Genomic DNA, 16,126 nt, shown 5'->3' on the forward strand with positions numbered 1-16,126 from the left:
TACACGTAGTAAATTCCAGCATTCCCACCCTAAGATACAGTCTTGGTTTTCACAAATTAAGTCACATCCAACATTCTGAAGTATATAGGTTGCTCCCAAACAAAGGAGATAGTTGCTCTACTCATCTGGGCAATTTTTCTTTCAAAATATGACCCACAGTGAGGAAGTGGGTATCAGCCCAAGTAGCCCATTATGGACATAAGGGAGACTTAAAAACAATCCATGGTGCCCACATCTGAGCCTTGATGTTCTCATCTGCCTTGTGGCATCAGCCATGGAGAGAGAAGTTCCACTTTATTCTGAGAAGCATGTGAAACTGGTGGTGAGGGCTCAGCAATTGATTGTTTTTCTCTAAACCAAGAAAGCACCAATGGTCCCTGAGCAGCCCTAGGGCAGCCTTCATTGAAAACCTTAGCTCCTAAGTGTCCCCCACTAGATCTCAGGGATTTCATGGTCACCCCAAAGATGAAAGCTCTGAGCTCTAAATTTGGCCCTTGGGATCTAGAGGCTCAGCCTTGGGCTTAAGAAGACAAGGTACCAGGAAGGGACAAAAGAGGCAATAAAAGAAGAGAAATAAGATAAAAGGAACTTTAGGAAGTACCATTTTAAGATACAAAAAGATGCTTAGTTGTATCCCCACTAAAGAAGGTAAGAAACCTATAAGTGGAGAGGAAGACCCCAGGGGGCAAAGGGGTTAGCTCCGTGATTGTCACAGCCACAGAAGTCTAAGAGATGTGTGGGGAATCAAGGTTTCAGGCCTCTCCTAAGATGTGTGTAGGTGTGTGTGTGTGTGTGTACTGGGGAGGGGGGGGGCAGTGCAGAGGAGTGAAAGAGGGAAGAGTTTGATTTTGTCCCTAAAGTGCTAGGTAGATGTATCAATAGGGTACTGAGAGGCTCCTCCTTCAGGTTCACCTGACCAAAGATGCAGGCAGTAAAACTCTACCCCATTCATTGCCATCCCCTCCCCTCCTCTCTACAATCAAGCTGAGCTAGGAACATGTCCGGTAGTCCCATGACTGGGGAATCTGGTTCTGCAGGCTATCTAGGATAGGAAAGCAAAAAATGCTGCTGGTCAGTCTTGGGAAAATGATGAAGGATCAATCCTTTGGTGGGATGGGATAGGATGTGCCCCGTCTGTAGAGTATAGGCTGTTGTGGATACCACATCCTATGCCCCTGCTGCTGTCGTGGTATAGGAACAAGGCAGGAGAGTCCAGGGAGAACGACTGGGCTGCCAGGAGCCCAAGAGACCTAGGGAGGGAGCAGAGCAAGTTAGAAACCTATGGGACAATCTCACTAGCTCCTTCCTCTTCCCATCCCTCAAAAAATGGTTTTAGGCCAGTGGTTAAGGTATAATAGCAGAAAACCATCACTTGTGTGGGGTGGACATGATGACAGTTCTACCCTACTCTATGTTGGTGAGACAATTCCTCATGAAACTGGGTTCAGTTTTAAGCCCCCCATACTTTAACGGAACCCAAAATGGTACTTTCCAGAGAGGAGATGCTATCTTTAGACTTCTTCAGGGCTATCAAAAGACACAGGAAGCAGATGAGGTCTGTGTGGCCTGAGGAGCAGAGCAGGACCCAAGGGTGGTTACTATAAGAAGACAGAAAGGTTTTCTTTACATTGAGCTCAAATCCACCAGTCATAGCTGCAATACATGCTGGGCAGTAGTGAGCTCTCTGATGCTGTAAGTATGTGAGCAAGGATGACACAAACACTTCTTGGGGATATTATAAAAGGGACTCAAGCATGGATTGGAGGAGTTGGAAGGGAGGTTGGCCTAGATGACCTTGAAGGTATCTAGGATGACTGGTTTAATAGGAGTCTTGGCTTTCACCTACATATTGTTTATATTTTCTTAGGTAAGATATAGGGAGCGGGAGTCATTAGGGGACCTGGACAATATCATAGCTGGAGAAATATGGAAATGGGTGGTGAAAGTAATTGGTTAGTTGAAAAATAGGAATCCACCCTCATGCTTCATACTGCCCCTTGTTACTTACATGGAGCTCCAAAACCTGGGCTCTAACCCAGTTCTGCCACTGAAATGCTCTGTGACTTTAAGCAAATCACTTTCCCTCTCTGTGTCTCAGTTCCTGCCTCTATAAAGTGTAACCTTCTTACCATAAAGCTATGTTATGAAGACCAGACGAGTGTAGTGTATATGTATGGATGTATTGGGTTGGTCAAAAAGTTCATTTGGGTTTTCCCATAAGACGTTATGGAAAAACCCGAACAAACTTTTTGGCCAACCCAATATAAATTGTGACTGGGGGCAAAGACAAACTAACATGGTTTAAACACCTCTAATGCATTAGACACTGTAAAAGGCACTTGCACATGCATTTCTCATTCAACTCTCACAATATAAGGTGAATAGTATTTCCTACTTTTCACAGATTAAGGACCTGAGACTCAGAGAGGTGAAGGGATTTACACAAGCTTCACACAAATATTAAGGAATGGAGGTAGATTTGAAATATAAGGCTTCCAGATGCCAAGGTTTGTATATTTTCCCACTGTACCTTGGTGCTTGAATACATGATGGGAGATAACTGAATATAACTATTAGACAGTGGGGCCCTGAGAGAGATTGCAAAAGGCCAGGATAGAAAAACTGGTGTCATGTCAACCTGGCCAGTTCCTTGACAACTGTAGGCCCAGATATATGATGTATGACTGACTGGCTTAAAAGATTAACATTATCACAGTTGTCCCTCCATCCACCAGTGTTCCTAGCTTGCTGTTCCTCTGACACTAGCCCTACTGAACAACAGTACTCCAAGGGATAATTCCTTTTGGGGGTGGTCCCCAATTTCTGGTCTTTCTACCCTACCTTTCCAGCTCACCTCAGTAGAGTGAAAGGCTGGGTACTTCAAAGGGTACAGTGAGCTCCAGTCTGTCTCCAGAGCGTTCAGCTGTGTTCCCCCTCAAGGTCTCAGCTCCAGTATAGGAAGCAGAACTGGAAATCTTTCGCAGGTCCAGCTCTGTGCATTCGATGGGAGTGTGGACCCAGTGGGAGTGGCTCTCTGAGGCACAGGAGGCCAAGGTAAAAGACTCCTGTGTGGGGAAGCCACGAGTCGAGCTGCAGTCGTCATCCAGGATGGGGTTAAGTGCCTGGGTCTCAAAGATGCTTTCACTCAGTGGGGACTCAGAACTGGTCTCCTGGCCAGGTGGCATGGGGAAGAGAGATTCCTCTTCTGCTGCCTCGTCAGCCTCATACTGCAGCGAACCTCCTGAAACTTGAAGCAGAAAGCCACTGAGTCACCCAAAGGCAGGGGCTCTTCTTAGTGGGGCACCTGGTCGTGAGCACAAAATCAGGAAAGATCTGGGAACTAGTGCTCCCCCTCCCATCCCTGGGGACCAGAGCACCTAGCACCAGGTTGAGGTGACACAGTTGAGAAACATATTTACATTGGGGTATCAGATTAAGGCTACCTGGTGGTGGATCAGGGAAAATTGTCAATTTCTCCAGAGAAAGAGAAATCCTTTGCAGCAAGCAGGATTTTAACAACACCCACACCAGACATGATCTTTATTCCCTGGTGTTATGCCAGTGTATATGTTGTGTTATATGGCAAAAGGCACTTTGCAGGTGGATTTAAGATTATGGACCTTAAAATAGGTAGATTATCCTGGATTACCAAGGTGGGCCCAATGTAATGACATGTGTCCTTAAAAGGGGAAGATGGAGGCAGAAGAGTCAGAGAGAGTATCAGATATGTGAAAGGAAAAGGACTTGACCACCATTGCTAGTTTTGAAAACGGAAATGGGTCATAAGTCAAAGAGTGGGTGGTGTCTAGAAACTGGGAATGGTCCTCAGCAGACAGTCAGCAAGGAAGTAGAACCTCAACCTTATAACTGCAAGGAACTGAATTCTTCCACCTTTCTGAATGATCAAGGAAATGGATTAACCTCTTGATCTTCCAGAAATGAATGCAGCCTCGGCAACACCTTGATTTCAGCCTAGTGAGACTCTGAGTCGAGATCCAGCCAAGCTTACAAAGCTTCTGATCTATGGAAATGGTGAGATAATAAATGGGTGTTGTTTTAAGCCATTGAATTTGTCGTAGTTTGTTCTGGCAGTGATAGAAAATTAAAACACCTTTCATGCATAAGTCTGATTCAACATCAGGTTACAAACTGAGAGCCTATGGGATGTGTGTTTGTTTGACCCCTGCATTGTGGTTGTGGTACTTTTTAATTATAACTCATTGCCATAACTTAAAACTATTTCATATAAAAATCCAGAGTTTTGGCTTCTCTTGAAAATTCAGAAGATCTTGAAACATTGAATATTCCTACATGGTAACAAACAGCTGAAACTGAGTAGTAGATTCCTCTTTAGACAGGGGATGAACTATTCAGTTTGCCACAGTCTCTACTCCTCTCTAATGAACCTTATATTGGATCCAATTCACATATTAATCTCCCTTATACAACCCTAGTATTCATGTAAGTCAGTGACTCCTGAAAAACACCTCCTGATAAATGAGAAAATGTCTAATCTTATTTCCCCTGTGGAGACCCTGAGGGAGCTGCCTGCCCTCGTATCCCCAGAAAAGGATACTGCATTATTATCTTGAGGACAGAGGAGGAGCAGAGAAGCGTTACCCATTTCTCTTCTCCTGAGGCAGGAGGAGGGAGACAGGCAGCTCTCAGATGTTGCCTCATCTTCTTCTTTCCGGGCCCTGGGGCCCAAATGCTTCATTTCCCATGTTTCATGCCCGTGCCCAGGGACTGGGCAACAGCTCTTATCTGAGAAACTGGCCTCCAAAGTCAGAGACAGGATGATCCACCCTGAGCCACAATGTTCCAGGAGACACCAGAGAGTAGAGGAGAGAGAATTAGAGTTTGAGAAGGGTCATAAAGGGATAACAGTGTTGCCCTTGTGCCCTGCATCCCCTGAAATCCTAGATTCACCTCCACTTAAGTGAGAGGTAGAGCCAAACATATCTTCTAAGCTTTTTGAAGATCATCTGGCAGACCCTAGATCCAAAGTGACCAAGGTAGACCTATATAAGCAGAATCTTTCCACACAAACAGAGAGGTTGAAAAAAGTTGTGTTGCTTTGGACCCAATATCCAGTGGGCTGAGGAGGAGTCCTTAGCACCTGTGTATCTAGTAGAATGTGTCCTCCTCTTTCCTTACTAAATCAACTCCGCTTACTAGCCTGGGTTCCTATTTTGGTGTCTCTGTCCAGCTCTCAGCTCCCTTGTTGGCACTGAAGCTGCACTGAACCTCAGTACTATTGACTAAAGATCTAAACCCTTCTCTGGTCTTGGCCAGCCACCATCCCACCTCCCCTATATCTTCCCTCAGTGACCTGGCATTCTTGTCTCATATTCTTGGATAATGGCTGGACTTGTGCTGAAAATAGATCATGATGTTACTCCTGATTTTAAATATGACATTCCATCTAAAATTTCACATGGCCATCTCCTATGGGCTGGGCCAGACCTCTGGTTATCATTATTGTCTGAGGAAAAATGTCTAAGTTTGCCAATTCCTCTGAACATTGGGCTCTCAGTTACCACATTTGGTATACTACTATACTGATAACCATTGCCTGAGACCTCACCCACTTTTATTATAGTCATGTCTCATTCCAGCCAGCCTTCCTCTTTTCCTGACATGCTCCAGAATCTATACCTATTAGTAGATATAATTAATTGGAAAAGAACTTAGAAATCAACTTCATCTCTCATTTTAAAGATTAAGGAGAAAGAGGTCCAAAGAAGCTAGATGACTTATCTAAAGTTACACAGTGATTTAGAGGTAGATTGGACTAGGACTTCAGGTGCCTTTCCCAAGGGTTTTCCCATAATGTTGTAGCCCTTTATGAATCACCACACCTTAAAGAACCAGGTCCTATAAACTCATAGGGTCAGCCTCAATCATCTCTGAAGTTCTGTGCATTCTATTGCCACCCCAGATATTTCAGCACTGTAGGGAAGGTCCATTAACTCTCAACCCCAGGAAATTCCTCTCTTCTGCTAGTTAGAACCTTGTTCCTGATTCATGTAATACGTGAAGCAGCTACCCTTACCACGCTGGCAATTTCTGTTGAAGAACTGCTTGCAGTAGAGGAAGAAGAGCCCCAGGAAGGCCAGGGTAAACACCATGAGCAGACTGCTCACCAGTGCAACAAGTGTGACCTCCTGAGGGGATACTGTGGGTACATCTGCCTTCACTAAGCTCAACTGGAAGGCACCTGTGAGACAAGAAAGTGGGGGAGGTCAGTCACTGTAGGTAGTCAATAGTCACCCTGACACTGGGCCTGGACTTCCTCAGGCCAGCACCCTCTCCCCAGGGTCTTCCTCAACTAGGGCTGCTAAACTGGTTCTACTTCTTTGTAGAGCAGGGAAAAGTATGAAGAACAAAGTGGAAGAACTAGCATATACTGCTGGTATGGTATAAATTAGTATAGTTATTTGAAGATGCACATATCCTGTGGTCTTTCCGTGTCACATTCAGTTATATAACCTAGACAAATAGAAACAAACCAAAATGTTCATCAGTAGGGCACAGGATAAATAAATCATGATATAATTCTATGATGTAATATTATTATATAGCATTTAAAATAAAAGACCTGTATGGATCAATTTAAATAATCCAGAGAGGAAAAGCAAATTGGAGAGAGAGTATATAACTTGATATCATTTATATAAAACATTATAAAATATAAAAAATAGCATATAGAATACATTGCTTATGAATATATATATATATATATATATATATATATATATATATATATAAAATGAATACAAGTATCAAAACATGGGTGGAGAGTTTGGCAGAGTCATAGTGCTCACAAGTTATCCACATGCTTCTCTGCATTTCCCATACACCCTTGTAGTAAGGCCATAAGAGTACTTCTGGCCAATGGACTGTGAGTGGAAGTAATGTGTGTCACTTGCAGACTGAAGTAGTTAAAAGCCAGTATGTCTCCTCTATCTCTTAACCTGTCCCATCAACCTGGAAACCACATGGTTTGATGGTATAGTTACAAGATAGACTAAGATCTTTGCATATGAAAAATAAACTTTTATTGCATGAAATCACTGAGCTTTGGGGGTTTGTTACTGTAGCATAGCCTACCAACAAGATACACACAATTTCATGATAGTGGTTGCCTCTGGGGAGGTAAGGAGAGAATGGAACTCAGAAAGGATCAAAACACAGATTCCATTAAACTTGTGGAATCTTCATTTAAAAAAAAATTTGAAGCAAATATGCAAAATTTTAAGATTTATTAATCATTGATGCTGTGTAACTGAGCATTTTTCTTTTTATATTTTTCTGCATTTAAAATATTTCTACATATTTGAAATACTTCATGTTTTAAAAAGATATCAATAAATTAAAAAAATAAGTGAGTAGACATATAGTTGGTAGATAGACAAAAATAATAGACAGATAAATGGATAGTGATATGGGCACAGACTAGATCTTAGTGCTTCATTCAGCCTTTTACTAGTCCTAAGCATTAGGGACTCCTATAAACTTCAAATAAATAATACACAAGTGTACAAATATTATAATTTACAAAATGCTTTCTAACCTCTTATTTCACTAGAACTAGGCAGCATCCCATAAAGTATGAAGAACAATGATTTTCATGACTTACATTTTTTTCAGGTGAGGGAAATGAGGTTCAATGAGATTCAATAATTTATAGAAGGTTACACAGATAATATATTGCAAAACTATTACTCAAATCTAACCAATTCCCTTGCCAATCTACCCTATAGGAAGGAGTATGAGGGGGTAGGGGAAGTCTTTACTATGCTGTCTTGCTGTCACTCAATGGATTGGGGGGGAAAGGGGAGAAGAGAACTGGATACACACACTGAACCTCAGAGGTGGGGGTCTGCTTCGTGCATGGGATACATTCTTGATCCTGCAGGCCTCCAATACGTGTCTTTTGGTAGAATCTGTAGTCAGAGCAATAAAAAATGGCAAGATGATCAAACAAGCAATGTACTTGGATTGGTCCTTCTTGAACCATAGGCAGCTTCTAAGAGTCTTGTCCTCCAGGAAGCCATCACTCACTCTGACCCCTCGTGAGTTCTCTGCCTCTATGTCTGATTCTGACTCAGAGTCCCAGACGCTCCACCTCTTCCCCCATTCACCAAACCCTATAACCAAAATGGGAACTAGTCTCACAAGAGAAGGAAACACTGCTTTGACACCAACTGCTTCCTAATCTCTTCTAGGTCTACAGTGAGATTTACCTTGAAACTTGGGCCTGAGCTAAGCATGCCAGCATGATAAAACAGCTGTTTAGTACTCATCTGTAATTGACTGCGTGCTAAGTACTTTATAAGGGTATCTTGAAAAAATAATGCTTCTCCCTCAGGGGAGCTTAAACTCATCATGATATGGACAGTTAGAATACTTCAACTAGGCCCTGAGAGGTAAGGATGAGGGAGACCTCCAAGGGCTAGAGAATGCCCAGAAGAGCTTGGCCTTATGTAGCAGGCTCACCTGGGCAGACAGTCCCCACAGACGGCATTAGAGGTAGCTGTACAGTTCTCCTTCTGGATACGATTGATGACAGCACAGGTGATGCAAGTCTGACATCTATGGTGGCCCCAGCTGCTTTTATATCTGCGGGGAGGGCAGGCTGCGCAGTATGCATCTCCACCTTCTCCATAACCACAATCCTTCAGTGAAATGGGAGTCACTAACATTACTCTACAGAAACTTGGAGAGAGGATTAGCTATGGGACAAGTGGACATTGTACGGAGTAGCATTTTACAAACTGCAAGTTGCAACCCATTACTGAGTCATGGCATCAATTTACAGTCAGCATAGGTTAGGTTATGCTATGGTAAAAAAGTAAACTCCAAACCTCAGTGTCTTAAAAGAACAAAAATTTATTTCTCACTCACACCATTTTGCTTACCAGAGATTTCCTGGGGGCTCTGTTTTACATTATACTTACTGGGTTACCCAGAGTGATGGAGGCTTCATCTTTGTGCTACCATGATTGGAGCATCAGAGAAAAGAGAATATTGTGATCTGTGCACTGGCTCTTAAATCTTCCCCCAGAAATAACTCATTTCATTTTGCTCACGTCCTTCACCACACACATCACCTGATCATTAGTAACTACAAAAGTAAAAGAAAGTATAATTCTATAGTGTGCCAGAGCTGGGGAACTGGAAATATTTGACAATGAATGCTAATAACTACCTATCTTAGTATTGTTTTATAGAAGGTTTACAGATGAAATACGTAAGTATGTGTTGGGTTGTGATGAAAATTTTATTTCTTACATTTTACTGAACTATAGTTGACTCACAACATTATATTCGTTTCAGGAGTACAACACAGTGATTCAATATTTTTATAGATTACACATCATACAAAGTTATTATATTATTGACTGTAATCCCTGTGATGTACATTGCATCTCTGTGGTGTATTCAGTTTATAACTGGTAGTTTGTACCTCTTAATTCCCTTCACCTATTGGGCTGGCCAAAAAGTTCATTTGGGTTTTTCTGCAGGATGTTAGGAACAACCTGAACGAACGTTTTGGCCAAGCTAATATTTTGCCCTTACCCCTACACTCCTCTCCTCTGCCAATGGCTAGTTTTTTCTCTGTATCTGTGAGCCTGTTTCTGTTTGGTTATATTTGTTTATTTGTTTTTCAGATTCCACATATAAATGAAAACATATAGTATTTGTTTTTCCCTGTCTGATTTCACCTATTACTCCACCCCTCTCCTCTCTGGCAACTACTAGTTTGGTCTCTACATCTGTGATTGTCTCTGTTTTGTTACATTTATTTGTTTGTTTTGTATTTTTAGATTCCACATATAAGTGAAGACATACTGTATTTGTCTTTCTCTCTGACTTATTTCACCTAGCATAATACCATCTAGATCCATCCATGTTGTTGTAAATGACAAGATTTCATTATTGTTTATGGCCAAGTAATATTTCATTGTGTGTATATATATATATACACATATATACATGTGTGTGTGTGTATATATATATATATATATATATATATATATATATATATATACACATACATATACCACATCTTCTTTACCCATTCATCTGTTGATGGACACTTAGGTTGCTTCTACATCTTGGCTATTAAAAATAATGCTTCAATGAACACTGGGATGCATATAACTTTTTGAATTAGTGATTACATTTTCTTCAGATAAATACCCAAGAGTGGAATTGCTGGATCAAATGGTAGTAATATTTTTAATTTTTTGAGGAACCTTTATATTGTTTTCCATAATGGTTGTACCAATTTATATTCCTACAAACAGTGCATGAGGGGTCCCTTTTCTCCACATCCTCTCCAACATTTGTTATTTCTTGTCTTTTTGATGATAGCCATTCTGACAGGTGTGAGGTGATACCTCATTGTGATTTTGATTTGCATTTCCCTGATGATTAGTGATGTTGAAAATCTTTTCATGTGTCTGTTGGCCATCTATATGTCTTCTTTGGAAAAATGTCTATTCTGGTCCTCTGCCCATTTTTAATTCGGTTGTTTGTGTGTTTTTGATGTTGACTGTTATGAGTTATTTGTATATTTTGGATATTAACCTCTTACTGGATATTTTATTTGCAAATATATTCTTCTATTCAGTAAGATGTCTTTTTGTTTTGTCGATGTGCTTTGCTGTGCAAGTTACAGACAATATCACAGAAATACAAATAATCATGAGAATACTATGAACAATTATATGCTAACAAATTGGACAACCAAGAAAAAATGGATACATTTCTAGAAATATATAATCTTTTAAGATTGAATCTTACTCTCGGAAATGCTCAAACATGTTTGAATAAAGGTGGTATAGAGGAGAGATGAGTGATCCAGTTGGATATTGTCTCAGGTCTGGTATTGACTCAGTGTAACTTTGGCTAGCCTCTCTCCATTTCCAAGCATCAGAGCCCCCAACACCTGAGGATATTAAAATAAATGGTCTCTAAATATTCTTCCAGCTCTGGCATTCTAACCTAGGAACAAGGCTCCTGCCGGTTATATCATAGCTCTTTGTCAAAGACACAACTCTACTTAACAATGGATATTAGTTATTTGTTTGTTGTGGGAGAAGTTGGCTGGTTGTTCACTAAACTCATTCACTTTTCTTCCTGGGAATACCACTTGTCAACATTTTCTAACCCCACACAAGTCTGTAGGGACATGTGCCTAATTTCTAGCCAATGGAATATGGTTTAAATGATGTATGCATCTCTCAGGCCTGGCTCAACAAAAAACTGTCTTTTTTCTTTATACTTATTTTATAATTAAAATATCCTTAATTTTCTTTATGCTTTGATCTTCTGGCACACAGGGACACCCAGGGAGATGTTGGAATCAATATATTAAAAACGACAGAGGACATCAGGGATATGGAGGAGGCAGCAGCTCTGAGCTTTCATTCCCTCACAGAAGTGTAGCAACACAAACAGAAACTGTTGGAATCAATGTTGTCAGAACTCTGGGAAATAGTCAAACATTTACAACAATGAAGCAAGTGCTGAACCAAGAAAAAGGCATCTTGAAAATGATAGGAAAGATTTGTGCCATTTTTACTTGCCCTTACTGCACCCCTCTCCCCAGCAACAGTCCTAAAGTGAAGGCAGTCTTAAAGTAGCAGCAGCCTGAGTTCCTAGTGTGAAACCCTCACACCTAGGTCCAGAGTGAGCTAAGCAAAACTTATTCAAAAATTATTGTGTATGTCTATTTTAACCTGTTATCTGAAGGACAGATACAAGGTGCTCATCTCTGTTTCACTCAATTCAAAATGCAGCCTGGAAAATGGGTGGGCATTTGTTAAAATGTTTTGCAAAGCAAACTAATAAAACAGAGATGCCTCGGACAAGAAATTATGGGTGGAGACATATAATAGACTGCTTAAGTCTGGAGCAAAAGCTGGAGAAGATTCTTCGGGAAATTAGGACATTCAAAAGCACCAATATATATGGGGGCAGTTTAGAAAGGCCCATGTATGTCCAGGGAAAGACACATGACTAGAAAAATATGGAGAAGACCCAAAGCTTGCACACTGGACTGATACATGGGCTAAGTGCCAGTTTGGCTAAGTGTTGAAGGAGTGCTTCAGCACAGAGCCAATGTTCAAAGATTGGGAGAGGTATGTGGGTTTTTTGGTTGCTACTGTTGTTATTTACTTTTAACTGCTGGCACTCAAGGAAATTCCTGTCAAAATATTAGCTGAACAAGATCCACACAGACTTCAGTGATCACATATGACAAAGAATACAGTCTTTGCACAAATAGTTTGGTTAAAACAACTAAACAAATGGACTACTATAGCCATCATCAAATAAAGTAACAACAACAGAAAACAGCTAAATATGGGGAAGGGGGAGAATCTGATTTTAAGTTACCACATTATAATTAAAACAGTTTTCAAAAACAACAACAACAAAAACACAAGGCATAAAAAGAAACAGGAATGTATGGCCCACTTACAGTAACAAATAAAATTGACAAACTGTTCCTGAGGAAGTTCAGACATCAGACCTACTAGACAAAGACAAAAAAGTACTGTCTTAAATATGTTCAAAGTAAAACATAGACAAAGAACTAAAGAATATAAGAAAATAAATGTATGAAAAATATGGTAATATCAAAAAAGAAAAATTGTAAAAAGTAACCAAACAGAAATACTAGAATTGAAAAGTAAAATAACTGAAATTAAAAATTCACTAGAAGAGTTCAACAGCAGATCTGAACAAGTAGAAGAACAAATGATGAAACCTGAAACGTGACAGTTGAAATTGTTGAAATTATTAAGTCTGAGGAGCAGAAATTTAAAAAGGATGAAGTAAGTAAACAAAACCTAAGAGACACCATCAAATGGACCAATATACACATTATGGGAGTCCCAAAAGTAAAAGAGAGAGAAAGATAAAGAAGCAGAAAGAAATTTGAATAAATAATGGCTGAAATTTCTCAAAATTGACAAAAGACATGAATAACACATCCACGATGCTCAACAAACTTCGATTTGGGAAAACTCAAAAAGACCCATATGAGACATAAACAAGATGTGGATAGCCAAAGACAAAATGAAAATCTTGAAGCAGAAGGAGAGAAACAATCTGTCAAATACAAGGGATCCTCAATAAGATGCAAAGTCGATTTCTCTTCAGAACCTGGAAGTTGGAAGGCAATAAGATAACATATTTAAGTGTCAAAAGAAATAAACTATTAACCAATTTTATACCCAGCAAAAAATCCTTCAAAAATGAGGGAGAAATTAAAATATTCCTAGATAAATAAAAGAAGCTAAAGGAGTTTGATACTACTAGACTTGTACTTCAATAAATGTTAAAGGGAGTTCTTCAGGTTAAAATGAAAAGACCCTAGATAGTAACTCAAAGCCATAAAAAGAAGTCAATATCTCTGGTAAAGTTAAATACACGGGCAAATACAGAAGGCAGCATTATTGAATATTTGGTTTGGAACTCTTCCTTTTATTTCCTATATTATTTAAAAGAAAAATTAATAAAATAGTAACAACAATAATAATAAATCTATGTTATTGCACATACAATGATTAAGATAAAAACAAAAGTGACAAAAATAACATAGAGGAAGGTGATATCAAACTGTATAAGTGGGCTTCCCTGGTGGCGCAGTGGTTGAGGGTCCGCCTGCCGATGCAGGGGACACGGGTTCATGTCCCAGTCTGGGAAGATCCCACATGCCACGGAGTGGCTGGACCCGTGTGCCATGGCCACTGAGCCTGCACGTCCAGAGCCTGTGCTCTGCAACAGGAGAGGCCACAACAGTAAGAGGCCTGCGTACCACAAAAAAACAAAGAAAACAAAAAAAAACCTGTATGTGTCGAGCTTATGTATGTTATTGAAATTAACTTGGTATTAATGCAAAATATATTGTTAAAATTTAGCATGTAATATATAAAATAGATAATTCATAAGGACCTACGCTATAGCACAGGGGACTCTACTCAATACTCTGTAATGGCCTATGTGGGAAAAGAATCTAAAAAAGAGTGTGTATATATATATGTGTATGTAAATATATATGTGTGTGTGTGTGTATAACTGATTCATTTTCCTGTACACCTGAAACTAGCACAACATTGTAAATCAACTATGCTCCAATAAATTTTTTAAAAAAATAAATAAAATTTAGTATGTTAAAGGGAATCTACATGGTAACCACAAAGAAAATATATTTAAAAAGAAAACACCACACAAAAGAAATGATAAGGGAATTAAAACTTTTCACTGCAAAAGATCAACTAGCACAAAAATGGCAATGAGGAAGAAAATGATGAATAAAAATGGCATAAGAAATACATAAAACTAATAATAAAATGTCAGAAGTACTCTCTTATCAGTACTAATCTTTATGTATATGGATTAAACCCTCCAAAGGTACAGATTGATGGATTGGATAAAAAGAACATAATCCATTTATATACTATATGAAGAGATTCATTTAGATCCAAAGACACAAATGGGTTGAAAGTAAAAGAAAGGAAACATATTCCATGCAAATAGACTGAGAAGCGAATTGGGATGTCTACACTGATATCAGACAAAATAGACTTTAAGTTAAAACTTTTACAAGAGAAAGGGAAGGACGTTATATATTTATAAATGGTCAATACATCAAGAAGATATAACAACTCTGAACATACATACACCAAATAACAAATCCCCCCAAATCTATGCAGCATTGACAAAATTTAAGTGAGTAATAGTGGTTCTAAAAAATAGTTGGAGACTTGAACACCAACTTCAATAAAAGATTGCATATCTAGACAGAATAGCAATAACAATGTAGAGGGCTTTAACAACACTATAAAACAACTAGACATAACTGACATTTATAGAACACTACACCTAACAAAAGAAGAATATACATTCTTCTCCATTGCACATGAAACATTCTGTAAGTAGACCACATATGTTAGGTTATGAAACAAGTTTCAATGAATTTTAAAAGACTGAAATTATACAAAGTGTCTTTTCTGACCACAAGACAATGATGATATAAATCCATAACAGAAAGAAAATTGGAAAATACACAAACATGTGTAATTAAATACCACATTCTTAAAAAACTAGTGGGTCAAAGAAAAAGTCTTAAGTGAAACTGTAAATTACTTAAAGCTGAATGAAAATAAAAAACACCACATACCAAAATGTATGGGATACAGCAAGGCAGTAGTAGTCTGAGGAAAATTTATACCTGTAAGTGCCTATATTAAAAAAGAAAAGAGATTTCAAATAAATAATCTAAATTTATACCATGAGGAACTAGAAAAAACATAACAAAGTAAGCCCAAAGCTAGCAGAAGGAAGGAAATAATAGATTAGAGTGGAGATAAATAGAGTAGAAAAACAATAGAATCAATGAAAAGTAGATTCTTTGAAAAGATGAACAAAATTGGCAATCCTTCCAATCCTTCAGCTATACTTACAAAGAAAAAAGAGAGAAGATGAAGATGACTAAAATCAGAAAGGAAAGTGGAGGATTTCTGACAGAATGGCAGAGTAGGAGGACCTGAGCTCACCTCTTCTCACAAAAACACCAAAATCACGAGCATCTGCTGAACAACCATTGACAAAAAAGGACTGGAAACAACCAAAAAACATATTTTACATCCAAAGACAAAGAAGAAGTCACAATGAGATGATAGGATCCTGTACCCACCAGGTGGGCAACCAACAAACTTTAAAATAATTATATTGCAGAGGTTCTCTCACAGGAGTGAGATTTCTGAGCCTCACATCAGGCTCCCTAGTCTCCTGGTCTGGTATCAGGAGGAGGAGCCTTCAGAGCATTTGGCTTTGAAGGCCAGTGGGGCTTGATGGCAGGAACTCCACAAGACTTGGGGAAATAGAAGGAATATTCTTAGAGGACACACACAAGGTTTGTACGAACTGGGACCTAGGGGGAAAAGCAGTGACTTCATAGCAGCCTGGGTCAGACTACCTGCTGGTCCTAGAGGGTCTCCTGGGGAGGGGGGCGGCTGTGGCTCACTTCAGGGACAAGGACACTGGTGGCAGAGGTACTAGGGAGTACTCATTGGTTTGAGCTGTCTGAGGTTGCCATTTTGAC

The 16,126-nt window shown here is 39.4% G+C and overlaps 1 protein-coding gene across 2 annotated transcripts in view; it reads right to left on the reverse strand.

Moving 5' to 3' along the window:
- Positions 1 to 922: 922 nt before the first annotated feature.
- The window catches only part of EDA2R (ectodysplasin A2 receptor), a 54,118-nt gene continuing 38,914 nt past the window's right edge, over positions 923 to 16,126 (reverse strand). Inside the window, exons 2-8 of one of the 2 annotated variants that reach the window (XM_029240981.1) lie at positions 8,503 to 8,681; positions 7,864 to 7,949; positions 6,056 to 6,220; positions 5,467 to 5,468; positions 3,420 to 3,474; positions 2,855 to 3,247; positions 1,117 to 1,250 (exon numbers count right to left, since the gene is read on the reverse strand). In XM_029240981.1, coding sequence (XP_029096814.1) covers positions 2,856 to 3,247; positions 3,420 to 3,474; positions 5,467 to 5,468; positions 6,056 to 6,220; positions 7,864 to 7,949; positions 8,503 to 8,681 — 879 coding nt within the window. In that variant the 3' untranslated portion in view covers positions 1,117 to 1,250; position 2,855. Of the gene's footprint in view, positions 1,251 to 2,854; positions 3,248 to 3,419; positions 3,475 to 5,466; positions 5,469 to 6,055; positions 6,221 to 7,863; positions 7,950 to 8,502; positions 8,682 to 16,126 lie in introns of both variants that reach the window. The other variant, XM_029240982.1, reaches the window with a different exon arrangement.

Source organism: Monodon monoceros, unplaced genomic scaffold (genome assembly GCF_005190385.1).
Source record: "Monodon monoceros isolate NGI ecotype Baffin Bay Population unplaced genomic scaffold, NGI_Narwhal_1 Super_Scaffold_22, whole genome shotgun sequence".
Taxonomy (NCBI): domain Eukaryota; kingdom Metazoa; phylum Chordata; class Mammalia; order Artiodactyla; family Monodontidae; genus Monodon; species Monodon monoceros.